At 40.9% G+C, this 22,846-nt stretch overlaps 1 protein-coding gene across 1 annotated transcript in view; it reads right to left on the reverse strand.

Moving 5' to 3' along the window:
• cd151l (CD151 antigen, like) overlaps positions 1-22,846 on the reverse strand; it is a 69,752-nt gene that overhangs the window by 29,819 nt on the left and 17,087 nt on the right. Inside the window, exon 3 of the mRNA XM_039681834.2 lies at positions 4,468-4,659. Coding sequence (XP_039537768.2) covers positions 4,468-4,659 — 192 coding nt within the window. The remainder of the gene's footprint in view (positions 1-4,467; positions 4,660-22,846) is intronic.

Below are 22,846 nucleotides of genomic sequence, written 5' to 3' on the forward strand. Positions count from 1 at the left end.
CTGGCTTTATTCAATACTCAGATTTAGTTTTTTTTAAATATATGCAAATTGGCACATATTAAATTATATATTGCCTAATTTGCATATTTAAACATAAAATTAAAGAAAACTTGTGATATATTTTCTTTTTATCATCTTAATGCAAGTAATCAACTGGGAAAGTTTCATGGTGATATATGCTAGTTAAAAATTTTACCCTATTCATCCGTAGTGTCTCGGCTTAACTATAAAGTTGAACAGCGATTACTGTACATGTCATAAATATCTGCACAATGTTACTCCGTGAAGTTTGACAAGTGTGCATTCTTAGACAGCAGCAGGGACATTATTCACTAACGTTACAGTGGCTATTGAATCCGCCTAGCACTATAGCTAAGGCTAGTTCTAAATCTTCACTTTAGGTGTTTTGTGCAACCGTTCTTATAAGCACTGGCGTAGGAACCGAGGAACGTGTCCCCCTCAATATTGAAAAATGCGGCATGTGTCCCAGCCAAAAAATTGCATACCTAACCTACCGCAGGAACACAAACTGTACATTTGGAACTTTTATTTTTAATGCACGACAAAGAAGAGATTCGGTTTTGCCAGCAAGTCAAACCCAGAGTGATAGTTAGGTTAAACCCTTAAACCCGGTTAAACCTTCCCATTTCATGTTTGAATAATCACCATTCGCTTCATGTATTTCACTCACCGGAGCATCTGATTGGTAGAGAGAAGTTAACATTACACTAACGCACCAGCTTTGAACTGGAACCTACATGATTTATCTAACATAATCTTTGTTGGATTATGTCACTTATAATATCACATACCTTTTTGGCAGTTTGAATAAATAATAAACACATCAGTTTGAACTCTTCTCCTCTTTATTATTTCACACATCAGATCACTAACTCCAAAAACTCGCGACCGTACTAAGTGCGCAGGACCCATCTACGGCAAGCCCCGAGGGGAAAAATACACTTGCATACTAGGCTTGGGCGGTATTACGGTAATATCGTATACCGCGGGATCTAAAAATAGCAACGGTATCATTTTCAATATCGTCACACCGTCAGAAAAAAAAACAATGCACTTAAATAGGAGACAAGGAATCCTTGTCTCCTATATAAGTGCAATGTTTTAAATACAATTTATTTAATGGCTAAAATGCTTATATCTGGTTCTCATGACGTGACAGTGTGGTGACTAGAGAGTGGGGGAGAGAGGGCAAAGATTGCAAGTTGCGCACCGAGTGACTTGGTCTCGAAGAAGAACACGACTTCTGCAGTTTGGCAGGGATGGGCATTTCAAGCAAAAATAATATTTAAAGATTGCCTGGTATTATTCGATTATTATTTGAAAATTGCGCCCCACCACCACATGCACGCCACATGCATGTAGTCTACAGCGGGACGGACCGTGTGACGCTTAAATATAAGCTAGGTTTGAAAAAAAAAAAAAAACGTATTCCTTTCATATTTTTTTAATAATATGATGTTTTTCTATGTATGTTGATTTTATGAAAAGGGAACTTCATGAGATGACTAAGATAAGATCATAAAATGCGCAATATCGGAAAACATTTGGAATGGGTCAGTCAGACATGATTATGACCACTTATTACATTTTGTTTTGTAGAAATCCTTTCTTTAAAACGAATTTCGTTTTGAATAAATTGCATCTTCATTTAATTTTTTTTCATCAACGAATTGCCTGGATTAATTAATAATAAGCAAATATAGTGATCAGGACACGCGCCGGCGCATGACTGGAGCGCGACTCATACATGAACTGAACCTCGCATAAAAGAAACAAGATCTGAGAAGTGTGTATATATATAGTAAGCTTGAAATGTCTTCTTTAACAATCTAAAAGAAATTGTCTGCTCTCTGCTTATGTTTAGGCTAATTCATATGTAGTGTGCATTACTCTTTATTCGCGTTCACTACCGCGAAGATGCGAGTTTGCATGCAATCTTTATCTTTGCAGCAATTGACATAGAAAACACGTTGGGTCAGTCAGACATGATTATGACCACTTATTACGTTTTGTTTTGTACAAAGCCTTTCTTTAAAACGAATTTCGTTTTGAATAAATTGCATCTTCATTTATTTATTTATTTTTTTCATCAACGAATTGCCTGGATTAGGCTAATAAATAAAAAGCAAATATAGTAATCAGGACACGCGCCGACGCGTGACTGGAGCGCGATTCATACATGAACTGAAACTCGGCATATAAGATGTCTTAATGATCTGAGAAGTGTGTATATATATATGTAAGCTTGAAATGTCTATACTTTTAAACAAAACAATTACAAGCTAAAAGAAATGGGCTGCTCTCTGCTATAGGCTTATTCATATGAAGTGTGCATTAGGCTACTCTTTATTCGTGTTTTCATACCATGAAGATGCCAGTTTGCATCGTCAATGCAATCTTTATCTTTGCAGCAACTGACATAGAAAACTCTAGTTTATTAATAAATAATTTTATCTCGGCTCCACTCGGCTCGCGTCGAGAGCTCGTGGCGCGTGATCTTCAGAAATGCGCTCCCCTCTCTAGAGGAAATATCACCACTCTGCTCACATTCTCTGGTGTGAGACAATGTGTATCTCCTGTTTTCTAATAGTTGATTGACAGCTTTTAGATGCATTATTGAAACCGACACTCTCTGGTTGAACATGTCATCATGTGTGATGCCGCCTGAGCCTTATCTCGTAATTTTTAATTTGTCACGCGGTAATACCGTATACCGCGGTAAAATAGGGAGGAGGTTTGACGGTATGAAAATTTTGATACCGCCCATGCCTATTGCATTCACACATACAACGAGCGCTAGTACATCAGTACCGGTATTATAGTAACATACTTTGTTGGATTATGTCATTTACAATCCAAAAAAGTCTGTTACAATAATAATAATAAAAAAGATTTTGAGGACAGTTACACTGTATTAAGACAGTTGAGAAATAATAATATTTTTACAGTTTTCAACAATAATTCTCATTATTGAACCCTTGCTCTTATTTTGTTTCTGATTTCTCAGTTTTCTCATTATTTTAGCAAATAATATATTTATATATATATATTTTGAGATGGTTTGTTTTAAGAAGTTTCAAAGAGTTAGTAAAAGAGTAAAGCAAAAGTTAAAACTTTTTTTTTAAGTAGGCATCTATTTTTTTTTATTAAGTATTTATTTTTTATTAACACTGCATTCCTTTATAATGTATCATTATTGCGTGACATTTGTGTCAATAATCGTCAAGCACAGGTGAAAACAAATGGCTTCGGGGTCTAGGGAGGACAGCATACAGTTAGAATTTCAGAAAGTAGCTCATGCACGGAATGTTGATGGATTTTGACAGTTTGACATGGTTTTGTCAGTTTTGTGAAAATATTGTTAGTTCAGTTGACTGGTTATAACAACACTACCAACTATGTCATCTCCAATCAACTTGACTTCCAAGGGTACTAAATGTAAGTACAAAATACTTTTTCTCTTGTGCTTGTACAGTATATTGGTGGGGAATAGTAGCTAATGTAAGCTTGGTGTTTTTAACAGGCTAGCTATCTTGCAGGTTAAACAGTGTACAGTAACTGCTACAGTGCAGTCATGGTTCTCACTTGTCACGTGACAGTTACTAATTACAGTCTTTTGTCACGCCCTCTCACCATACATTGTATTTCTCACGTGGAAACACTATTTATAATATATTTAATATGCCGCAGCACCCAAAATGTTTCTGGCCACGCCAGTCTCATTATGGAACCAGCAAGAATCAATCGGTGTAAAAATAGAGAGATGAGCAGAGCGCCGTCCGTGGCCTGTGCAGCGTCAGGTTTACAATGGACGTGCACTGCTGTGGAGATGCTGCAGCACGTGTCACATTTGAGCTCTGTGTATTTCTGCCGTAGTTTGGGGTTCCCTTTCGAGAATTTAATAGCGTCGAACTGATGGGAATGTGCTCTAATTATATTGTGGACGGGCCAGCCTCAGTGGCTCCAGTGCGTCATCAACAGTAGAGGTTTTTGCCTGCCTAAAAAATCCTGAACACAGCAATGTTGAAAAACTGTTTAACGGCCTAACTCCACAATTCAGTACTTCACAGTTCAGTCTTTATAATGTGTATTAGCAATCCATTTCTAACATTTATAATGTGTTTAGAATTTTTTTTTTAGAATTGCCTTTACAGGGACTTTAAAATGTAAATGCTTAGGCTATTTATTAAGGTAACATGGATCAAAATCAACTAAAATAAATAACTAGGCCTATTTTATTTATTTATTACTTTTTTGTGACCGGGCCAGTAGAAAAAAATCCTTTAAGTTGAGCCCTGGTTTAGCTCCAAACCTGATAAAACTCACTAAACTGATCTGATGTGCAGTCAAGCATTACTGTTTATGTCGAGAAACATGCAGTATAAGAAAATGTAAAAAACCATCAACAGTTCTCTAGAGCAAGTAAACATTATCCATATTCCTCACCACTCTCAGAAGGCGTCGTTGCTCCTTGAAGGTGGCACAGCAGCCTAAAACCCCAGTTACCATGACAATCACCCCGGCCATGATGAGTATATAGGCAGAGACAGCATAAATTTTTGAGGACAGCAGACTGATGTAATCGCTCTTCTCAACTATCGTCCAGGTGCCCACAGCCATCACTGCACCTCCTGCCAGCTGAAAAAAACATTTAAAGGAACATTTAAGATTGACTTGCTTGGAGATGCACAACAGTTCTGATGTGGATTTGTTTGAAACTATTTTCACGAAATAGAGCAAAAACAGAGAGTATTGTGGCTAAAATGTTAAGTCACTTTACATCAACCTGTTTATTGGACTTTTGTACAAGATCACTATCACACATTTGCAAGTTTGTGATATTGCCGAACTGAGGGATTGGAGCCAGATGGCCGTAAGTGGCTTTTAACAAACTTTCCAGGAGAGACAAAACAAAATTTTGACCACATTTCAATCACCTGTATTATTAACCTTAAACCACAAACATTGCTACCACAGGCATACTTACATGAATGAGTATTTAAGTAAAAAAATTATGGCATATTAACACAATGAACATCTTCTAAAACATTTTTAAATAAAAAAAATATGTAAAATACGAACAGATACGTCTTTTTGTTGCTTTATTCAATACAGTTTGATCTCAGATAGCTATTTTGGCACCATTGGATAGAGCTCATCGAGACCTTTATTTTGATATAAAAAACTCATATTCACGCAAAATGCCACTTACGGCCCTCTGGCTCCAAGCCCTCATTTGCCCTAAGCCCCCGTTTTCATAGTTATTTTCAGTTGAGAATGCGACCGAAATAGTTGCAGTGTAGAGCCCTGGCATAAAAGGTCTCCTTTAAGTTATTTATGTTCTTTATTATTGTACTGCTATTGTAATGTATCAAACAAATAAAAAATCTGAACATTTTCAATCAGTATATAGGCCATATTTTAGTTTATACATAAAATGTACAAATGTTAAAGTTTGAAAATAAATTGCAAGTCTCCAGACTGCAACCAAAATGGTCGACTTATGTGACCATTTTTGGAGAATGTGAGAGTTCAAATTTGACATGTCGGTGTTTGTCTACCTGCACTTGCATAAGGTATTTATCTGATCTGTCATGCAGTTTTCCACCGCAAGTGTGAGCAACGTATTAACAAATGAGTGCATTCACACCGGGAGCTGCACTGCTCACACTCAATTAAAGTGAAAGCACACTTTTTATAGACAAAATAAATGTGATTTCCCACAAAAAGTGCTCGAAATACACAGAATAAGCAGTCTGTTTTTAACTAGAACTGGGGTATATCAAGAAAGAAATGAATAATTAAAAATATTCATAGAAGATTTACCCATTTAAACTTGTTTTTAATTATTCCATTTGGGAAAAGTATAGTGTATTATAAAAAAAAATAAAAAATAAAGTGAACTATCCAGAAAATATGATATATAAACTTTCTTTTAGTTTATTATGTAATTCACAGACAGGTAGCATATAGGATCTAGCACTACCCAAATCAAGCAGATGCGTGTTATTTTTTTTTATCTGCAGAGTTTGTTACATCTCCTAAATCTGAGAGCTATCTTACTCCTCCATAGGCTTCTATTGTAATTGAAACCTGCCAGCCCAGAAAGGTTAGTAAAAACATTGTGAGGTTGGAAAAACATGAAGTTGAGTAATTACTACTAGGGCTGAACGATTATGGAAAATAATCTAATTGCGATTTTTTTAAACCAATATTGCGATTGCGATTTAATATGCGATTAAATAAAAGTTCTTTACCTTCTGTATTAGTCAACAAAGACAAGCAATAAATCATTGTACAGATTGTACAGTAGGGATGGGAATCTTTAGGCAGCTCATGATCCGATCTACTTTTTTTATTAATTAATCTTAATAACACTTAAAATATTTAATTATATGTGTAAAAACACATAGGCCTACTTAAAAACACATTTAATTAAACCAATGTTAAGAATTTTAAATAGGCTTTATTAAATAATATATCTTCAAAATATAAAAGCTAGTAAATAAAGAGAAACAAAAAAGCATTACAAGCAATAAAGAAAGAGTGGTCTCAGTATTTAAAAGTAGGCTGTCTGAACGTTTATCATTCAAGAGCTGGAGTGATTTTCTCCCTAAGTTTAGATATGATAAGCTGCATTCACACTAATGCACATATCTCTTGAAATTGTAAATGTGGTTTGTCCTGTTGGTTTAATAACTGACCGTGTTTACATTAATTTCGCGTCATAAAAGCATGCACATTTAACCAATGAGTCGCTCACGGCCGCATGCACGAGCACTCTTCACAAAGCGCGCGTTAGTATTTTAAAATGAAAGCAGCTTTCTCAGTGATTTTCATAGTTTTAATATATAAGCCAACTGCATTCCAAAAGACATAAATAATGTCTCTGTGAAGCATTTGTAAGGAAAATTCCAGCGGGAGAGAAAGCGCACTGCAAGAGTATAACATCAAGCAAAGCGGCAAAACCCATAGAAGCAAGCAGAACACGGTTCGTTTCTGAAGCACACGCAGCGTCATCACACATCTGTGTTTAAAAACTAAGCTCGGACTCGATTCTGAAATTCTCTGAATCAATCCAGGATTGTTGGGGAGAGAATAAATAACACAATATCACATACATTAAAAATAAACTGTTCTTTTCTGAACGCCAGACCGCGTAGCATGGCAAATTGATGCTTGATCTTGCAGACTGCTCCCGCGTGTCACGTGACCAGTGTAATCGCAGCTCTTGCGATTACAAAATCGCGTTTCATCATATCGCGATTTTATCGCAAATGCAATTAATCGTTCAGCCCTAATTACTACGGGTGGCACGGTTCACAAAACCCACGGTTCGGTATCACGGTTTTAGGGTCACTGTTTTCGGTTTCTGTGCGGTTCTTGTTATTTTTTTCTTTTAATCTTTAACAATTGTTGGGGAAAATTTTAACCTTACATGTATTACATATGATTATTGCATCTTATGTTTTCTTATTTCTATATTATCTGTTCACCTCCTATATGTTGTCACATCGGGTCAGGAACGAGACAGAAAGCAAATCCAATCGCAAGCATTTATTAATCCCACTAACAGACAATCCAGGGACCTCAGAACAGGGCCGAGAAACAGGCAGGAACCGAGTGACATTTAGACAACAACCGACAACCAACAACTGAAACACAGGGGTATAAATACACAGACAAACAAGCTAATCAAGCTAACAAGGGGGTGTGGTAAATAAGAAACACCTGTGGACACTGAGCAACATCATAACAAAAGACAAGACACATGGTAGGATCACATGACAAACAAGGAAACACGTGATACACAAAGCAAAACAAAACCCACAACGTGACATAGCCTCCCCCCTATGGGCGGCTCCCGACGCCCCTAGTGTAACACCCAAAACAAAACCCAAAACACAAGTTCAGGAGGGTGGTGACGCGGAGGTGGTCCTGGGGGAGGGAAGGAGGGCCAAGTCTGTGCAGGGGAACAGGACCAGACTTGGAGCAGACGACCAGGCGAAGGCCAGGGCGGAGCAGGACCAGGCGAAGGCCAGGGCGGAGCAGGACCAGGCGAAGGCCAGGGCGGAGCAGGACCAGGCGAAGGCCAGGGCGGAGCAGGACCAGGCGAAGGCCAGGGCGGAGCAGGACCAGGCGACGGCCAGGGCGGAGCAGGACCAGGCGAAGGCCAGGGCGGAGCAGGACCAGGCGAAGGCCAGGGCGGAGCAGGACCAGGCGAAGGCCAGGGCGGTGAAGACCCCTCGGGCGGCCACGGCGGTGAAGACCCCTCGGGCGGCCACGGCGGTGAAGACCCCTCGGGCGGCCACGGCGGTGAAGACCCCTCGGGCGACCACGGCGGTGAATTCCCCTCGGGCGACCACGGCGGTGAGAGCCCTTCGGGCGGCCACGGCAGTGAGAGCCCTTCAGGCGGCCGTGGCTGGGACACTGGGCCCCCCCCCAAAAAATATTTGGGTTGAGTCCCCGGGTGAAGGGCAGATGGGGAGTGGATGGTCTCGGGCTGGACGGTCTGGACGGTCTCTGGCTGGACGGTCTGGCCGGTCTCTGGCTGGACGGTCTGGACGGTTTCTGGCTGGACGGGCTGGACGGTCTCTGGCTGGACGGTCTGGCCGGTCTCTGGCTGGACGGTCTGGACGGTTTCTGGCTGGACGGGCTGGACGGTCTCTGGCTGGACGGGCTGGACGGTCTCTGGCTGGACGGGCTGGACGGTCTCTGGCTGGACGGGCTGGACGGTCTCTGGCTGGACGGGCTGGACGGTCTCTGGAGGGCTGGACGGAACCAGCAGTAAAGAGCATACAGTCTCTGGAGAGCTGGACGGAGCCAGCAGTGAAGAGCCTACCGTCTCTGGAGGGCTGGACGGAACCAGCAGTGAAGAGCCTACAGTCTCTGGAGAGCTGGACGGAACCAGCAGTGAAGAGCATACAGTCTCTGGAGGGCTGGACGGAACCAGCAGTGAAGAGCCTACAGTCTCTGGCGAGCTGGACGGAACCAGCAGTGAAGAGCATAGAGTCTCTGGAGGGCTGGACAGAACCAGCAGTGAAGAGCCTACAGTCTCTGGAGAGCTGGACGGAACCAGCAGTGAAGAGCATACGGTCTCTGGAGGGCTGGACGGAACCAGCAGTGAAGAGCCTACAGTCTCTGGCGAGCTGGACGGAACCAGCAGTGAAGAGCATAGAGTCTCTGGAGGGCTGGACGGAACCAGCAGTGAAGAGCATTCAGTCTCTGGAGAGCTGGACGGAACCAGCGGTGAAGAGCATTCAATCTCTGGAGAGCTGGACGGAACCAGCGGTGAAGAGCATTCAATCTCTGGAGAGCTGGACGGGACCAGCGGCGAAGAGCATTCAGACTCTGGAGAGCTGGACGGAACCAGCGGTGAAGAGCATTCAATCTCTGGAGAGCTGGACGGAACCAGCGGTGAAGAGCATTCAATCTCTGGAGAGCTGGACGGAACCAGCGTTGAAAGCTCGGGCTCGGCAGGGCTGACGGTGAGCGCAGGCTCGGCAGGGCTGACGGGGGCTGACGGTGAGCGCAGGCTCGGCAGGGCTGACGGTGAGCTTTGGAATGAAACTCTTCACAAACGGAGATCGCCTCTCTCCAGTTCAGACCCGAGAGATTGGGGAGCTCCCTCGGGTTGACCTCCTTAGCCCCTAGCTGGTAACACAGCTTAATAGCCTCATCACCGAGAGAGCAGGAGGCAGCGAGAGGAACAAACCCCCAGGTATACTGGAACAAATCACAACTATTCAGGGCCAAGGCCGCGATCTGACCAGCAAACTCCCGGATTTGTGCTGCTGGATTCATTTGCGGTCGGTTGTTCTGTCACATCGGGTCAGGAACGAGACAGAAAGCAAATCCAATCGCAAGCATTTATTAATCCCACTAACAGACAATCCAGGGACCTCAGAACAGGGCCGAGAAACAGGCAGGAACCGAGTGACATTTAGACAACAACCGACAACCAACAACTGAAACACAGGGGTATAAATACACAGACAAACAAGCTAATCAAGCTAACAAGGGGGTGTGGTAAATAAGAAACACCTGTGGACACTGAGCAACATCATAACAAAAGACAAGACACATGGTAGGATCACATGACAAACAAGGAAACACGTGATACACAAAGCAAAACAAAACCCACAACGTGACATATGTAACCACAGAGGAATGTCTTATGGCCTGAAGGAAGTGATTTGTTTTCCCTTATCAAGAGTGGAGCTAGGCACCAGAGGACCGGCCGGGTCAGAGGTCATCTTAGACTGGGGGGGATAGAGGGGGTTAGTAAATCTAACCTGACATCCTGAATCCTATGGCTTTGTGGAAATTTACAGAGAAGGCTTGGCTTGCAGTAAATTTGGGGGAGAGCTATTTAGACTTCACCCCGGCCTGTGTTCTGGGCGTCTTCACTTTGCAGTATCTGTGTTGGTGGCTGAGCCTTATTGTTCTTGCAAGAATAATAAACCTTTTTCCTTTTATTAATTTGACTCAGTGTGTCTCTTACGAAGTGATGTCTGTTAATTGAATTTTTGCCTCAACACAATCCAGAAATTTACTTCAGCATATGATATACTGTATAGCTCAATTATCCACAATTTAGGATACAGTATTTAAAAAAAATTTATATCATGCAATCTTTCAAAAACTGAATTTGCCTTAATTTTAAGCACATTATTGGGACCATCTCCGAGGAAAGCTAGGTGAGATTTTGATACAGCTAGAGATGACATTGATGACATGCTTTTAGTTTATTTGGCAAAAAACGGAGAATGTGTATCACTATCTCGACAAGAACTTATGTGCATTTTTAGCACGGACAAATTTTAATTACAAAAAATGGTATCTTTTAAAAGAAAAAGAGAGGAACTCTTAAAACTGTCTTTTAAATAAGTCAAAATACATGAAACACAATTGCATAATAAGCCTATAGCAATAGCAAAGGCCATAATTATAAAATGAAACAAAACAGTATCAACAATCCTTCTAATCCCTGAGAGGCAGGGTACTTTTTTCACTTGAAATTAAAGTGCAGTACTTGGAAACATATGACTGGAGTTCTTATCTAAACTTAAAGTGCCACTGTAGCGTTATATTTAAATATCATAACATGAAATCCAAAATGTTCCCACACACCGGACTTATAAAACGCTGGCGCATCCTCCAACCATAGATAAGGCCTCCAACTCCCTCATCTCTCCCACTTGCCATTACTACATGTGACGTGACCTGCAGCACTCCATACTCCACTTTTACTAGCTTGTTTACTAACTTGTACTGGCGCTGCACAGAGCGATCGGTAATGACATCAAAGTACCGCAAGAGTGACTGAAAGGCATACGGAGCCGTGGCTCTCACGGTAGTTTGATGTTATTCACCGCTCTGTTATTCGTTCTGTGCAGCACTGGTTCAACACATTGCACACACGTCTTATTTCGCATGAAAAGGAAACACGTCTGATGTCACATACGGGCACAAAGCTACATTGCGCATGCGTCGCACCGTGAGACGCACACACGCTCCAAACCGAGACAAGCAAACCGAACGGTTTGGATGTTTTTTTTATGTACCATGGCACCCCTAGTAATTACTGACAGAAGTTTCATTTTTGGGTGAACTTTCCCTTTAACCCTCTGGGGTCTAAGGTGTTTTTAGGGTCCTTGAGATGTTTTGACATGTCCTAATATTTGTGCTTTTTTCAGTTGCTTATAAACATTAACGGCAAAGGTGAAATTAAACTCTATTTAGCACAAACAGGGCTACCAGAATATGTGAGCAACATGTACATGTTTGTATTTTTGAGAGAATATTGTTTACGCATGGTTATTGAAAAAAAAAACATTAAGGCAATATAGATGCACGTCCTCTTCCTGTCAGATTCGTAACATTTTTAGTTGATTATAACTTCTTAATTATTGCCCTGATGGTCAATAATGGTGTCACCATCCTTGGACTGTCTGTGTGTTTTGATTCACCACGTGTTCCCCTCGTCTGAGTTCTCTGCCCTCATCTGTTGCCATGGACACTCATCACCTCCCGCACAGCTGCCAGTCATTTTGTAATCACCGTCACTGTGTATTTAAGTTCCTGCCTGTCTTCACTCCCTGGTCCGGTATTGTTCGTGTCTACACGCTGTCTACCTATTCCTGAGTTTCATTTATTAAAGAAAGTATTTTCCTACTTGGATCTTCGTCTGCCTTCTTCCTGCCCCGTGACAGAATACCGGACCAAACACAAAATGAACTGCGACTTCATCGCGCTTGCCGAGTTGTCAACGGATTTTGTGTCATTCACCAGAGACTTTGTTGCATTTTGCACTCATCAACCCCCTCAATGACGAAACCCTGAAAACCCTGTTCTGGATCGGGGCCACATCTAAATTGCTGAGTGAAAGTGAAAACAAAAACAAACAGATGAATTAGAGGATATGACTAGCAGTTTAAGCACCATTCTTACTAGTACATTAGATATTGTTGCACCAATTAGATTAAAAAAGGTTAGAGAGAAAATTAAAGCACCATGGTACAACAGTGCTACGCAAGCTATCAAGAGAGAAACTCACAACTTAGAGCGTAAATGGAAGCAAACTAATTTAGAGGTCTTTAGAATCGCGTGGAAAGACAGTATGTCACGTTATAAAAAGACACTAAAAACAGCCAGAGCTGAGCATCTCCGCAAACTAATCGAAAATAACCAAAATAATCCAAGGTTTTTATTTAACACCGTGGCTAGACTAACAAATAAACAGACATCACCAGAGCAAACTATACCGTTACAGTTTAGTAGTAATGATTTTATGAATTACTTCAATGAGAAAATAGAAAGCATCCGAAACGCAATTATAAATGTACAATTCTCTATGGTGTCTTATGATTCAGCTTCAATTATGAACAACTAGAACTCTAGAACAACTACACCACTTTACAACGATAGGACAGGAGGAGCTAAATAAACTTATCATTGCATCTAAACCAACAACATGTTTATTAGATCCAATACCCACTAAACTACTGAATGAACTATTAGTGGAAGAGCCTCTCCTCAATATTATTAACTCGTCCTTATCTTTAGGTCATGTTCCAAAAATATTAAAGCTGGCCGTAATAAAACCGCTCATTAAGAAACCGCATTTAGATCCAAATAACTTGGCAAATTACAGACCCATTTCAAATCTTCCATTTATGTCCAAAATACTAGAAAAAGTTGTGTCCGCTCAATTGTGCTCTTTTTTGCAAGAAAATGATATCTATGAAAAATTCCAGTCAGGATTCAGACCGTATCATAGTACAGAAACTGCGCTAGTTAAAATTACAAATGATTTACTTTTAGCTTCTGACCAAGGCTGTATCTCAATACTAGTCCTACTTGATCTTAGCGCTGCGTTCGACACTATAGATCATAAAATACTCTTGGATCGACTACAAAACTACACTGGTGTTCAGGGACAGGCATTAAGCTGGTTTAGATCGTACTTATCGGACCGTTATCATTTTGTCCGTTTAAATGGGAAAAAAAAATCAAAGATAACGTCTGTAGACTATGGAGTACCGCAAGGATCGGTTTTAGGCCCTCTGCTATTCTCGATATATATGCTGCCACTTGGTAATATTATAAGAAAACATGGAATTAATTTTCACTGTTACGCTGACGACACTCAATTATATATTTCATCACGACCAGATGAAAACACTAACTCATCTAAAACGACAGAGTGTCTCAAAGATATAAAATGCTGGATGACAAGTAATTTCCTGCTATTAAATTCAGATAAAACGAAGGTATTACTTATTGGTCCAAAAAACTACTCACAAAACCTCTCACAATACAACTTTAATATAGACGGATGTCCTGTTACTTTATCCACTACAGTAAAAGACCTGGGTGTTATACTAGACCGCAACTTGTCTTTCGAAAATCATATTTCATATGTTACAAGAACAGCCTTTTTCCACCTTAGAAACATTGCTAAGCTACTTAACATGCTATCTGTTTCTGATGCTGAAAAATTAGTTAACGCATTCATGACCTCGAGACTAGATTACTGTAATGCTTTATTAGCTGGTTGTCCTGCATCCTCAATAAACAAGCTACAGTTAGTACAAAATGCAGCTGCTAGAGTTCTTACTAGGTCAAGGAAATATGATCATATAACACCGATTTTATCATCTCTACACTGGTTACCTATTAAGTTCCGTATCAACTACAAAGTACTACTACTGACCTATAAAGCCCTAAATGGTTTAGCTCCAATGTACTTAACGGACCTTCTTTCGCCCTACAATCCACCGCGTTCCTTAAGATCACTAAATTCAAGGCTTCTGGTCATTCCTAGGATATCAAAGTCCACTAAAGGAGGGAGGGCGTTCTCGCATTTAGCTCCAAAACTCTGGAATAGCCTTCCCGATACGGTCCGAGGCTCTGACTCGCTGACATACGCGCCGACCCGCTCTGACTCGCTGACACAGTTTAAAACTAGATTAAAGACACATCTCTTTAGTCAAGCATTCACATAATGCTTACCTATTAGTCCTTTGTTATGCCATACGGAACCGTTTGCCACTGAAACTGCTTAACGCACCAGTGGGGCTCGACAGGCTTTTAGACAAACAGGTCGGCGCGTATGGTTGGGTTGCAGAGAGTTCAGGTTACGGAGAGTTTGTGAGATAGTGGTTTTCTAACACTGACTCCCGTATAATGAAAATCATTATGAACATCAGCTATGCTAATTATTTCCCATCTGCCTTTCTGCTGTTATGTCGGGACGCTTGTCACGAGAAAAATGGCGTTCGTCAGGTCCAGATTTGTATCCAGCCTCTCACAGGGATTTCGGATGCCCCAACGCCTGTGATGAGAAGACCAACGCCAGTAAAGAGACGACTCAACGCCTGCGATATGTTATGGCGCCGTTTTATACATAAACAATATTTATATTTAATATTTATATATAAACAATATGAATGTAAGCCAGAGGAGAACTGGCCCCCGACTGAGCCTGGGTTCTCCCAAGGTTTTTTCTCCATCCAATCTGATGGAGTTTTGGTTCCTTGCCACTGTCGCCTTGCTTTTGGCTTGCTTAGTCTGGGTTACTTAATATTTAATATTTAACAATATTATTGATCTGTGTTGTACTACTTTCATGTTATCACTGTGAAGCTGCTTTGAGACAATCTGTATTGTGAAAAGCGCTATATAAATAAATGTGACTTGACTTGACTATAATAATGAGGAATTCAGACCCAAGCATTGCAGTTATGTTTTATATAGACCACAACGGTATGATGTAAAAATGAATGATTTAAAAGCATGATATGTACCCTTTAAAATACTAATGAGAATTTTTAATAAAAGTATATTACAAAGTTTTCATTATGTACAAAAATGCCATTATATGACCTCTTTAATAAGGATTAGTCAATATTTAATTTATAATTTATGCAGTGCAGACTGTTTGATAGTTTGTTCAATTTCTATGTCCTACCTGTTAGACAGTTAGATCACAGGTAAATATGACATTTATTTTATACTATTTTACTGAGACAATAAGTTTGCAGTACTGAAAGTTGTCACTATTTAATTTAATTTGAAAACATTGTGCATTTAGTTGTTGTTGCTAGTTTGAGTTGAGAAACACATTTCAGAATTATTACTAATCTGTGTGTGAATTTTACTTGAGAACCAAGCAAGTTGACTCATGGAACCATTTGTTTATTATATCACAATCGCAATATTGACCTCAATAATCGCAATATGACATGTATGTGTGACGAAGAGATGCAGTTATTGTATCGTCACCTGATCAATTTGATCAAGGTACAATTTTCTCTTATGGTTAATATTTCTACACCCAGATGATAAAGCAGTGTATATTCCGGAGGAGTTTATATGTTTTTGTCATTCGTTATGTTGTTTTGGTTGGATCAACGGGGAATGAAAACTTGTGTATGTTCGGTGATAGGTGCACATACAGGTCCTCCTCAAAAAATTAGCATATTGTGATAAAGTTCATTATTTTCCATAATGTAATGATAAAAATTAAACTTTCATATATTTTAGATTCATTGCACACCAATTGAAATATTTCAGTTAAGAAACAGCAGCAGAAGCGCCTGACCTGGGCTACAGAGAAACAGCACTGAACTGTTCCTCAGTGGTCCAAAGTACTTTTTTCGGATGAAAGCAAATTCAAAGCCAGGAAGAAAGTCAGGAGGAAGACTGGGGAGAAGGAAATGCCAAAATGCCTGAAGTTCAGTGTCAAGTACCCACAGTCAGTGATGGTCTGGGGTGCCATGTCAGCTGATGGTGTTGGTCCACTGTGTTTGATCAAATGTTTGGTCAATGCAGCTAGCTATCAAGAGATTTTGGAGCACTTCATGCTTCCACCTGCTGAAAAGCTTAATGGAGAAGAAGATTTGATTTTTCAGCACGACCTGGCACCTGCTCACAGTGCCAAAACCACTGGTAAATGGTTTACTGACCATGTTATTACTGTGCTCAATTGGCCTGCTAACTCTCCTGACCTGAACCCCATAGAGAATCTGTGGGATATTGTGAAGAGAAAGTTGAAGACCCAACACTCTAGATGAGCTTAAGGCCGCTATTGAAGCATATATTTACAACTCATCAATTAAATATTTATCATTGCATATTCTGCATTATTGAAAAAAAAAAACTATAAAGTTTTAAGTAAAGCTGGACGATATGATGATATATATATATATATATACACTCACCGGCCACTTTATTAGGTACCCCATGCTAGTAACGGGTTGGACCCCCTTTTGCCTTCAGAACTGCCTCAATTCTTCGTGGCATAGATTCAACAAGGTGCTGGAAGCATTCCTCAGGGAGTTTGGTCCATATTGACATGATGGCATCACACAGTTGCCGCAGATTTGTCGGCTGCACATCCATGATGCGAATCTCCCGTTCCACCACATCCCAAAGATGCTCTATTGGATTGAGATCTGGTGACTGTGGAGGCCATTTGAGTACAGCGAACTCATTGTCATGTTCAAGAAACCAGTCTGAGATGATTCCAGCTTTATGACATGGCGCATTATCCTGCTGAAAGTAGCCATCAGAAGTTGGGTACATTGTGGTCATAAAGGGATGGACATGGTCAGCAACAATACTCAGGTAGGCTGTGGCGTTGCAACGATGCTCAATTGGTACCAAGGGGCCCAAAGAGTGCCAAGAAAATATTCCCCACACCATGACACCACCACCACCAGCCTGAACCGTTGATACAAGGCAGGATGGATCCATGCTTTCATGTTGTAGACGCCAAATTCTGACCCTACCATCCGAATGTCGCAGCAGAAATCGAGACTCATCAGACTAGGCAACGTTTTTCCAATCTTCTATTGTCCAATTTCGATGAGCTTGTGCAAATTGTAGCCTCAGTTTCCTGTTCTTAGCTGAAAGGAGTGGCACCCGGTGTGGTCTTCTGCTGCTGTAGCCCATCTGCCTCAAAGTTCGACGTACTGTGCGTTCAGAGATGCTCTTCTGCCCACCTTGGTTGTAACGGGTGGTTATTTGAGTCACTGTTGCCCTTCTATCAGCTCGAACCAGTCTGGCCATTCTCCTCTGACCTCTGGCATCAACAAGGCATTTCCGCCCACAGAACTGCCGCTCACTGAAGAAAATGTTTAAATATCCCAAGTGACTACCGTGGCTCAACTATATGTTTATCAAGCGACGAGAATACTTTTTGTGCGAAAAAACAAACAAAAATAATGAGTTTATTCGACTATTCCTTTTCTTCCTTGTAGGCCAGAAACGAGACTTCCTTAGCTGTCCACGACGCATGCGCGAGAATTGCGATCTCCTTACACTACTTCAGTTCAGTTCTTGCGCATGCGTCGTGAAAATCTAAGGAAGTCTCGTTTCTGGCCTACAAGGAAGAAAAGGAATAGTCGAATAAACTCGTTATTTTTGTTTGTTTTTTCGCACAAAAAGTATTCTCGTCGCTTGATAAACATATAGTTGAGCCACGGTAGTCACTTGGGATATTTAAACATTTTCTTCATTGACTTTCTGGGCCGTCAAGAGGCAGTCCCTTAGGAGCCAATGTGGTAGTTATACAGCTCTCAAATTTAATCAAAAATATCTTTATTTGTGTTCCGAAGACGAACGAAGGTCTTACGGGGTTGGTACAGCATGGGGGTGAGTAATTAATGACTTAATTTTCATTTTTGGGTGAACTAACCCTTTAAGTGTACACACACCGAACAAGATTCAGCGTCTGTCCGCGGCGCCCAGCAACGGCTCAGGACCGTGTTCAAAATCCTGCTGCACATTTACATACTCTTATATAAAAATTTAGTTATTTTTGTCTCAAATCGTTGCTAATGTATCATGACTGCGCCCTATGCCAGGGGCGCAGATGGCACTAGGGACGGGGGGGACATGACCCCCCCAGATTTATAGTGAGCCGATCCGTCCCCCGCCCTCACTTAAGCGTCAAAAATCGTAATGTCCCGGCCCGCCGCTGCTTCAGAATCGCGTCGGGCAGACACAGGCTGACACACAATAATAATCTACACCGGTCACCATTACTTTGTCCACGTTCTCACTACACGGCACGCCGTTCTGTTGTCAATAAACACACGATGCCATCATGTCAACGACGTTTACACTCTCACTGTGCCTGTGTGTGTCAGTGTGTGTGCTACGGCTACAACTCATTCTGAGTGACGTCGCCGGGGTCCTATAAGGAGCTAGCTGCCTCCAACGTGCCTGTAGAGCGCACCAGTAACCATAGTGATGATCATATACCATCTATGACTGAGCTGAGTCAGTGATTTTCTGAACAGAAAAAAATGAAGAGACAAAAAACAATCACCTCGTTTTTTTAAAAAACAAACAATGTAAGTATCCTATGCCTGTTGAATTTTTCCCAGATGTGGCAGATTAGATTTGTTAAGGGGAATAACAAGTCTGACAATAAGGCTTTTGCACTTAGTAAACACAGCAAAATGTCGAGACCAACTATGCATTTAGGTGAGTGGAGAGAGGCAAATAATGAATGAACACAAAAAGAATGTTTGGATAAATCAAACAATTTATCATCAGGAAATGGTAAGATAAATGTTTTATCTCATCATTTAACCCATATACAGTATTAATTGACAGGTATGTATGTTCACTACAGGTCATCATGTAAGCCACTATACAAATGATTATAAATGTGTGTGGGTGTGCTATGATTAAGTAAATGTGTGTGGTGCAAGGTTTATGCAAACAAAACATAAAGGCCTACATAAACTTTTGACATCCTATAGCAGGAAATCAATGTTTTGTTTTTATTTTATGTTTTTTTGTACTGAGCAACAGGATATAGATTATTAAACATTTTCTTAATATGTCATACATATTTCTAATATATAAATTGCAACAAACTTGTAATTAACACTTACATTTAATTTGTTTAGTTATTCTTAGACATTTTTGTAGCAGTTTTAGCCAATAATTATCAGGAATATGTTGTGTTATAGAGGTATAGAGGGTGAAATTATGAGATTTAAAATGTTGTCCTCCTGGCCTACAGGCAATTTCTGATGACAGTGAGGCAGGTCCTAGTCGGTCAAGTGAGGATCTGCAGGAGGGCAGCCATAGTAGAAAAAGACAGCATGAGGAAGAAGAGACAGTAGAATTACAGACAGAAGAAGAAGCAGGGACAGAACAAGGAGGGACTGGAGGCAACACAGAGGGAGAGGATGTTGACATGATAATAACGTATACAAAGCCAAATCAACCTGATCCTAAAGTTTTGCAAAAACAAGTGATGAAAGACCGGACACTGACATTCCAAAAATCGTGGTATGAGAAGTATCCTTGGCTGCATGTAGAGATGGGCACAGATGGTGTTCTGTGTTTTCATTGCTCTAAGTACTTCAAGACAGGGAAACCAGCACAAGCCAAGAGTATAGATCCAGCTTTTGTCAGTACTGGATTTAAAAACTGGAAAAAAGCTCTTGAAAAGTTTTCTATGCATGAGAAATCAGATGGTCACAACATTGCTGTTACAACTGCTGCCTATGAAAACAGGCCAGTTACTACACAGCTGAGCAGTGCAGTCAGTGCACAGCAGGCAGAAAACAGAGCTAGCCTGTTGAAAATAATAGGAGGCGAGATGTTTCTGGCGAGGCAGGGATTGGCCTTTAGGGGGCATGAACATCATCAAGGTAACCTTGACGAGCTTTTAAAATACAAAGCTGAAGATGATCAATCATTCACAAGGTGGTTATCTGCAAAAAGGGGGGTGCACACATCTTGGGATTGTCAAAATGAGCGTATAAATTTGATGAGTACATCGATTATCAGGACAATTGCAGATGAGATCCGGTCCCTTCCAGTGTTGCAGTATTCGATAATTATGGATGGGACAAGGGATATCTCTGGGGTTGAGCAGGAGGCGCTGTGCCTACGTTATGTTGACTCTGATTTGCTGGTGCATGAAGATTTTATAGGGATGTATGAAACAACTTCTACAACAGGTGAAAACCTTGCCAGAATCATTTTGGATGTTCTGTTGAGACTGAATTTGCCAATTTCTGGTCTCCGAGGTCAAGCATATGATGGGGCTTCAAATATGTCTGGAAAGTACTCAGGTGCCCAGGCTGTTATTCAGCGTGCACAGCCACTAGCGCCATACATACATTGCGGAGCACACTGTGTTAATTTAATTACACAACAGGCTTGCTCAGCCTCCAGTGTCGTGCGAAATGCTCTTGACTGGATACATGAACTTGGCACATTTTTTGGGCAGTCTGGTAAGCTGAAAGACCAGTTTAAAGCCATTGTTGCTGCTGAAGGGGAAGGGCCAGCCCTGTCCATCAGGCCTTTATGTCCCACTAGGTGGACTGTACGCTCACCTGCTATCCGTGCTGTTCTCAGCCAATATGGGATGGTACTAAATGCACTGGATGAGATGGCTGCAAGTAATTCTGGATCTGCAAGCCGGGCAGAGGGCTTACGTGTTCGACTGCAACAGGGTAATGTTGTACTGGGACTTCTGCTTGCTTTAGATGTGATCAGTGAACTAGAGGTTCTAAATGCATCTCTCCAGAAAAACACTCAAACAATGGAGGGTATGCTCTCTGCAGTCTCTCTTGTCCAAGAAAGCTTGAAATCCAAAAGAAATACTGAACACTTTGAGGCAATCTTTAAGGAGGCAGGAGACATGTCTGACAATCTGTCTCTAGAGACCATTGTTCCACCACGCACACATAGAGATATTCTGGGCAGGCTCCTGCATACACACCTGGATCAGCTGTGGAGTAGAGTTCTACCGTATCCTGAGAAGTTTATGCAACCAGGCATTCAAACTTTAAAAGAACTGGAAAACTCACTCCTGACTCCCATTACAAATTGTGCAGCAGTTTGCAAATATCCTGAACTGAATGAGGAAGACTTGAAAGTCCAATTAGCCATGTTTAAAAACAAGCACAAGGTCAGCACAACTGCAGATGCTGTGCATGTTTTGAGAGAAATGCCCCCTGAAGTCAGGGGCCTATTTGATCAGGTAGAGACATTAGTAAGATTGTTGATGGTGGTGCCCATATCATCAGCTGAGGCAGAGCGCAGTTTTAGTGGGTTACGCAGGTTGAAAACTTGGTTGCGATCAACCATGACACAAAAAAGACTCAATGGCATTGCTGTGTGCCATATTCACCAAGAGAGGCTTGACAGACTGGACAGACTAGACATTGCGCAGCAGTATGTTCAGGGTAATGAAAGGAGGAGAGATGTTTTTGGGTCCTTCATTGAGTAAATTTGTTTTGTTGCACACTAAACAGAATTTCTCATACTCCGTATAGCCTACTGATTTTTATTTATGTAAATATGTTGTTGTTATTTTATTATTTACACTTTTATTATTATTGGTTCTTTGCTTTTTTGTTCATAATGATAAACTGTGAAAGCTGAGATTAGCAAAAGTTCAAATAAAATTTTTTGTGGGTGATTGGCATACTAGTCAAATAACAGTCTCATGCATTGTGGTGATCAGGTAGGCATTTGTTTATCTTTGTTCATTGTTGTTTTTTCCATGAAATTTCATTTTAAATAAGAAGCCCCCAATGGCTTTTAGTGCAAATCATTAGCCCAAATTTACGCAAAGTAACTACTTAAACACTAGTTAAAGCCCGAATTACGCAAAATAACTAATTGAGTTGAAAAAATTTGCTGACAGCTTGGTCCCCCCCAGTTAAAAAATCCTATCTGCGCCACTGCCCTATGCTGCAATATATGTGTAGTTTTGCATTCATTTACAGAAATCAGCTGCTTGAATGACAATTGCTGATGTTATTGGATTTTTCAGGTGAGATTCTCAATTCATTCGAGTTAATGGATGCTCTGAGGTAAAGTTTTCAGACTGCAGACTCAGCAATGATTGTATTTAATTGTACAGTACAATCATAACATAGAACAGACATTATCTTCATGTCATTAAACATAACAACATTGCTGGCCATACACTGATGAGAAAGTGCGCGTCCGGTGTGCGATACCTGGAGTTCTCCAACGTTGCGCGGCGCAGCGCAGCGCTTCTCGTCCGGTCACTCCGGTGTGGGACCCCTCTTCTCCCGCAAACGTGGCGCCAAGGAGCTTGTATGTAATCGGAGGCTCCTTTTTAGTTTCGAAATGGTTTGGGTACAATGTGATCGCGTTGAAAATAAAGGCGCTAGTCTATTAGCTCATTTGAAACATTGCCGTGGCTCATTTAAGAAAATGACCGCTCTGAAGAGTTTGAGGTAACGTTAGTCCTGCTAACAATAATAAAGAAAGATGATGATCATCATCTGTTACCACTGAAATGTAGATG

Source organism: Pimephales promelas, chromosome 10 (genome assembly GCF_988280905.1).
Source record: "Pimephales promelas chromosome 10, fPimPro1.hap1.1, whole genome shotgun sequence".
NCBI classification, from domain to species: domain Eukaryota; kingdom Metazoa; phylum Chordata; class Actinopteri; order Cypriniformes; family Leuciscidae; genus Pimephales; species Pimephales promelas.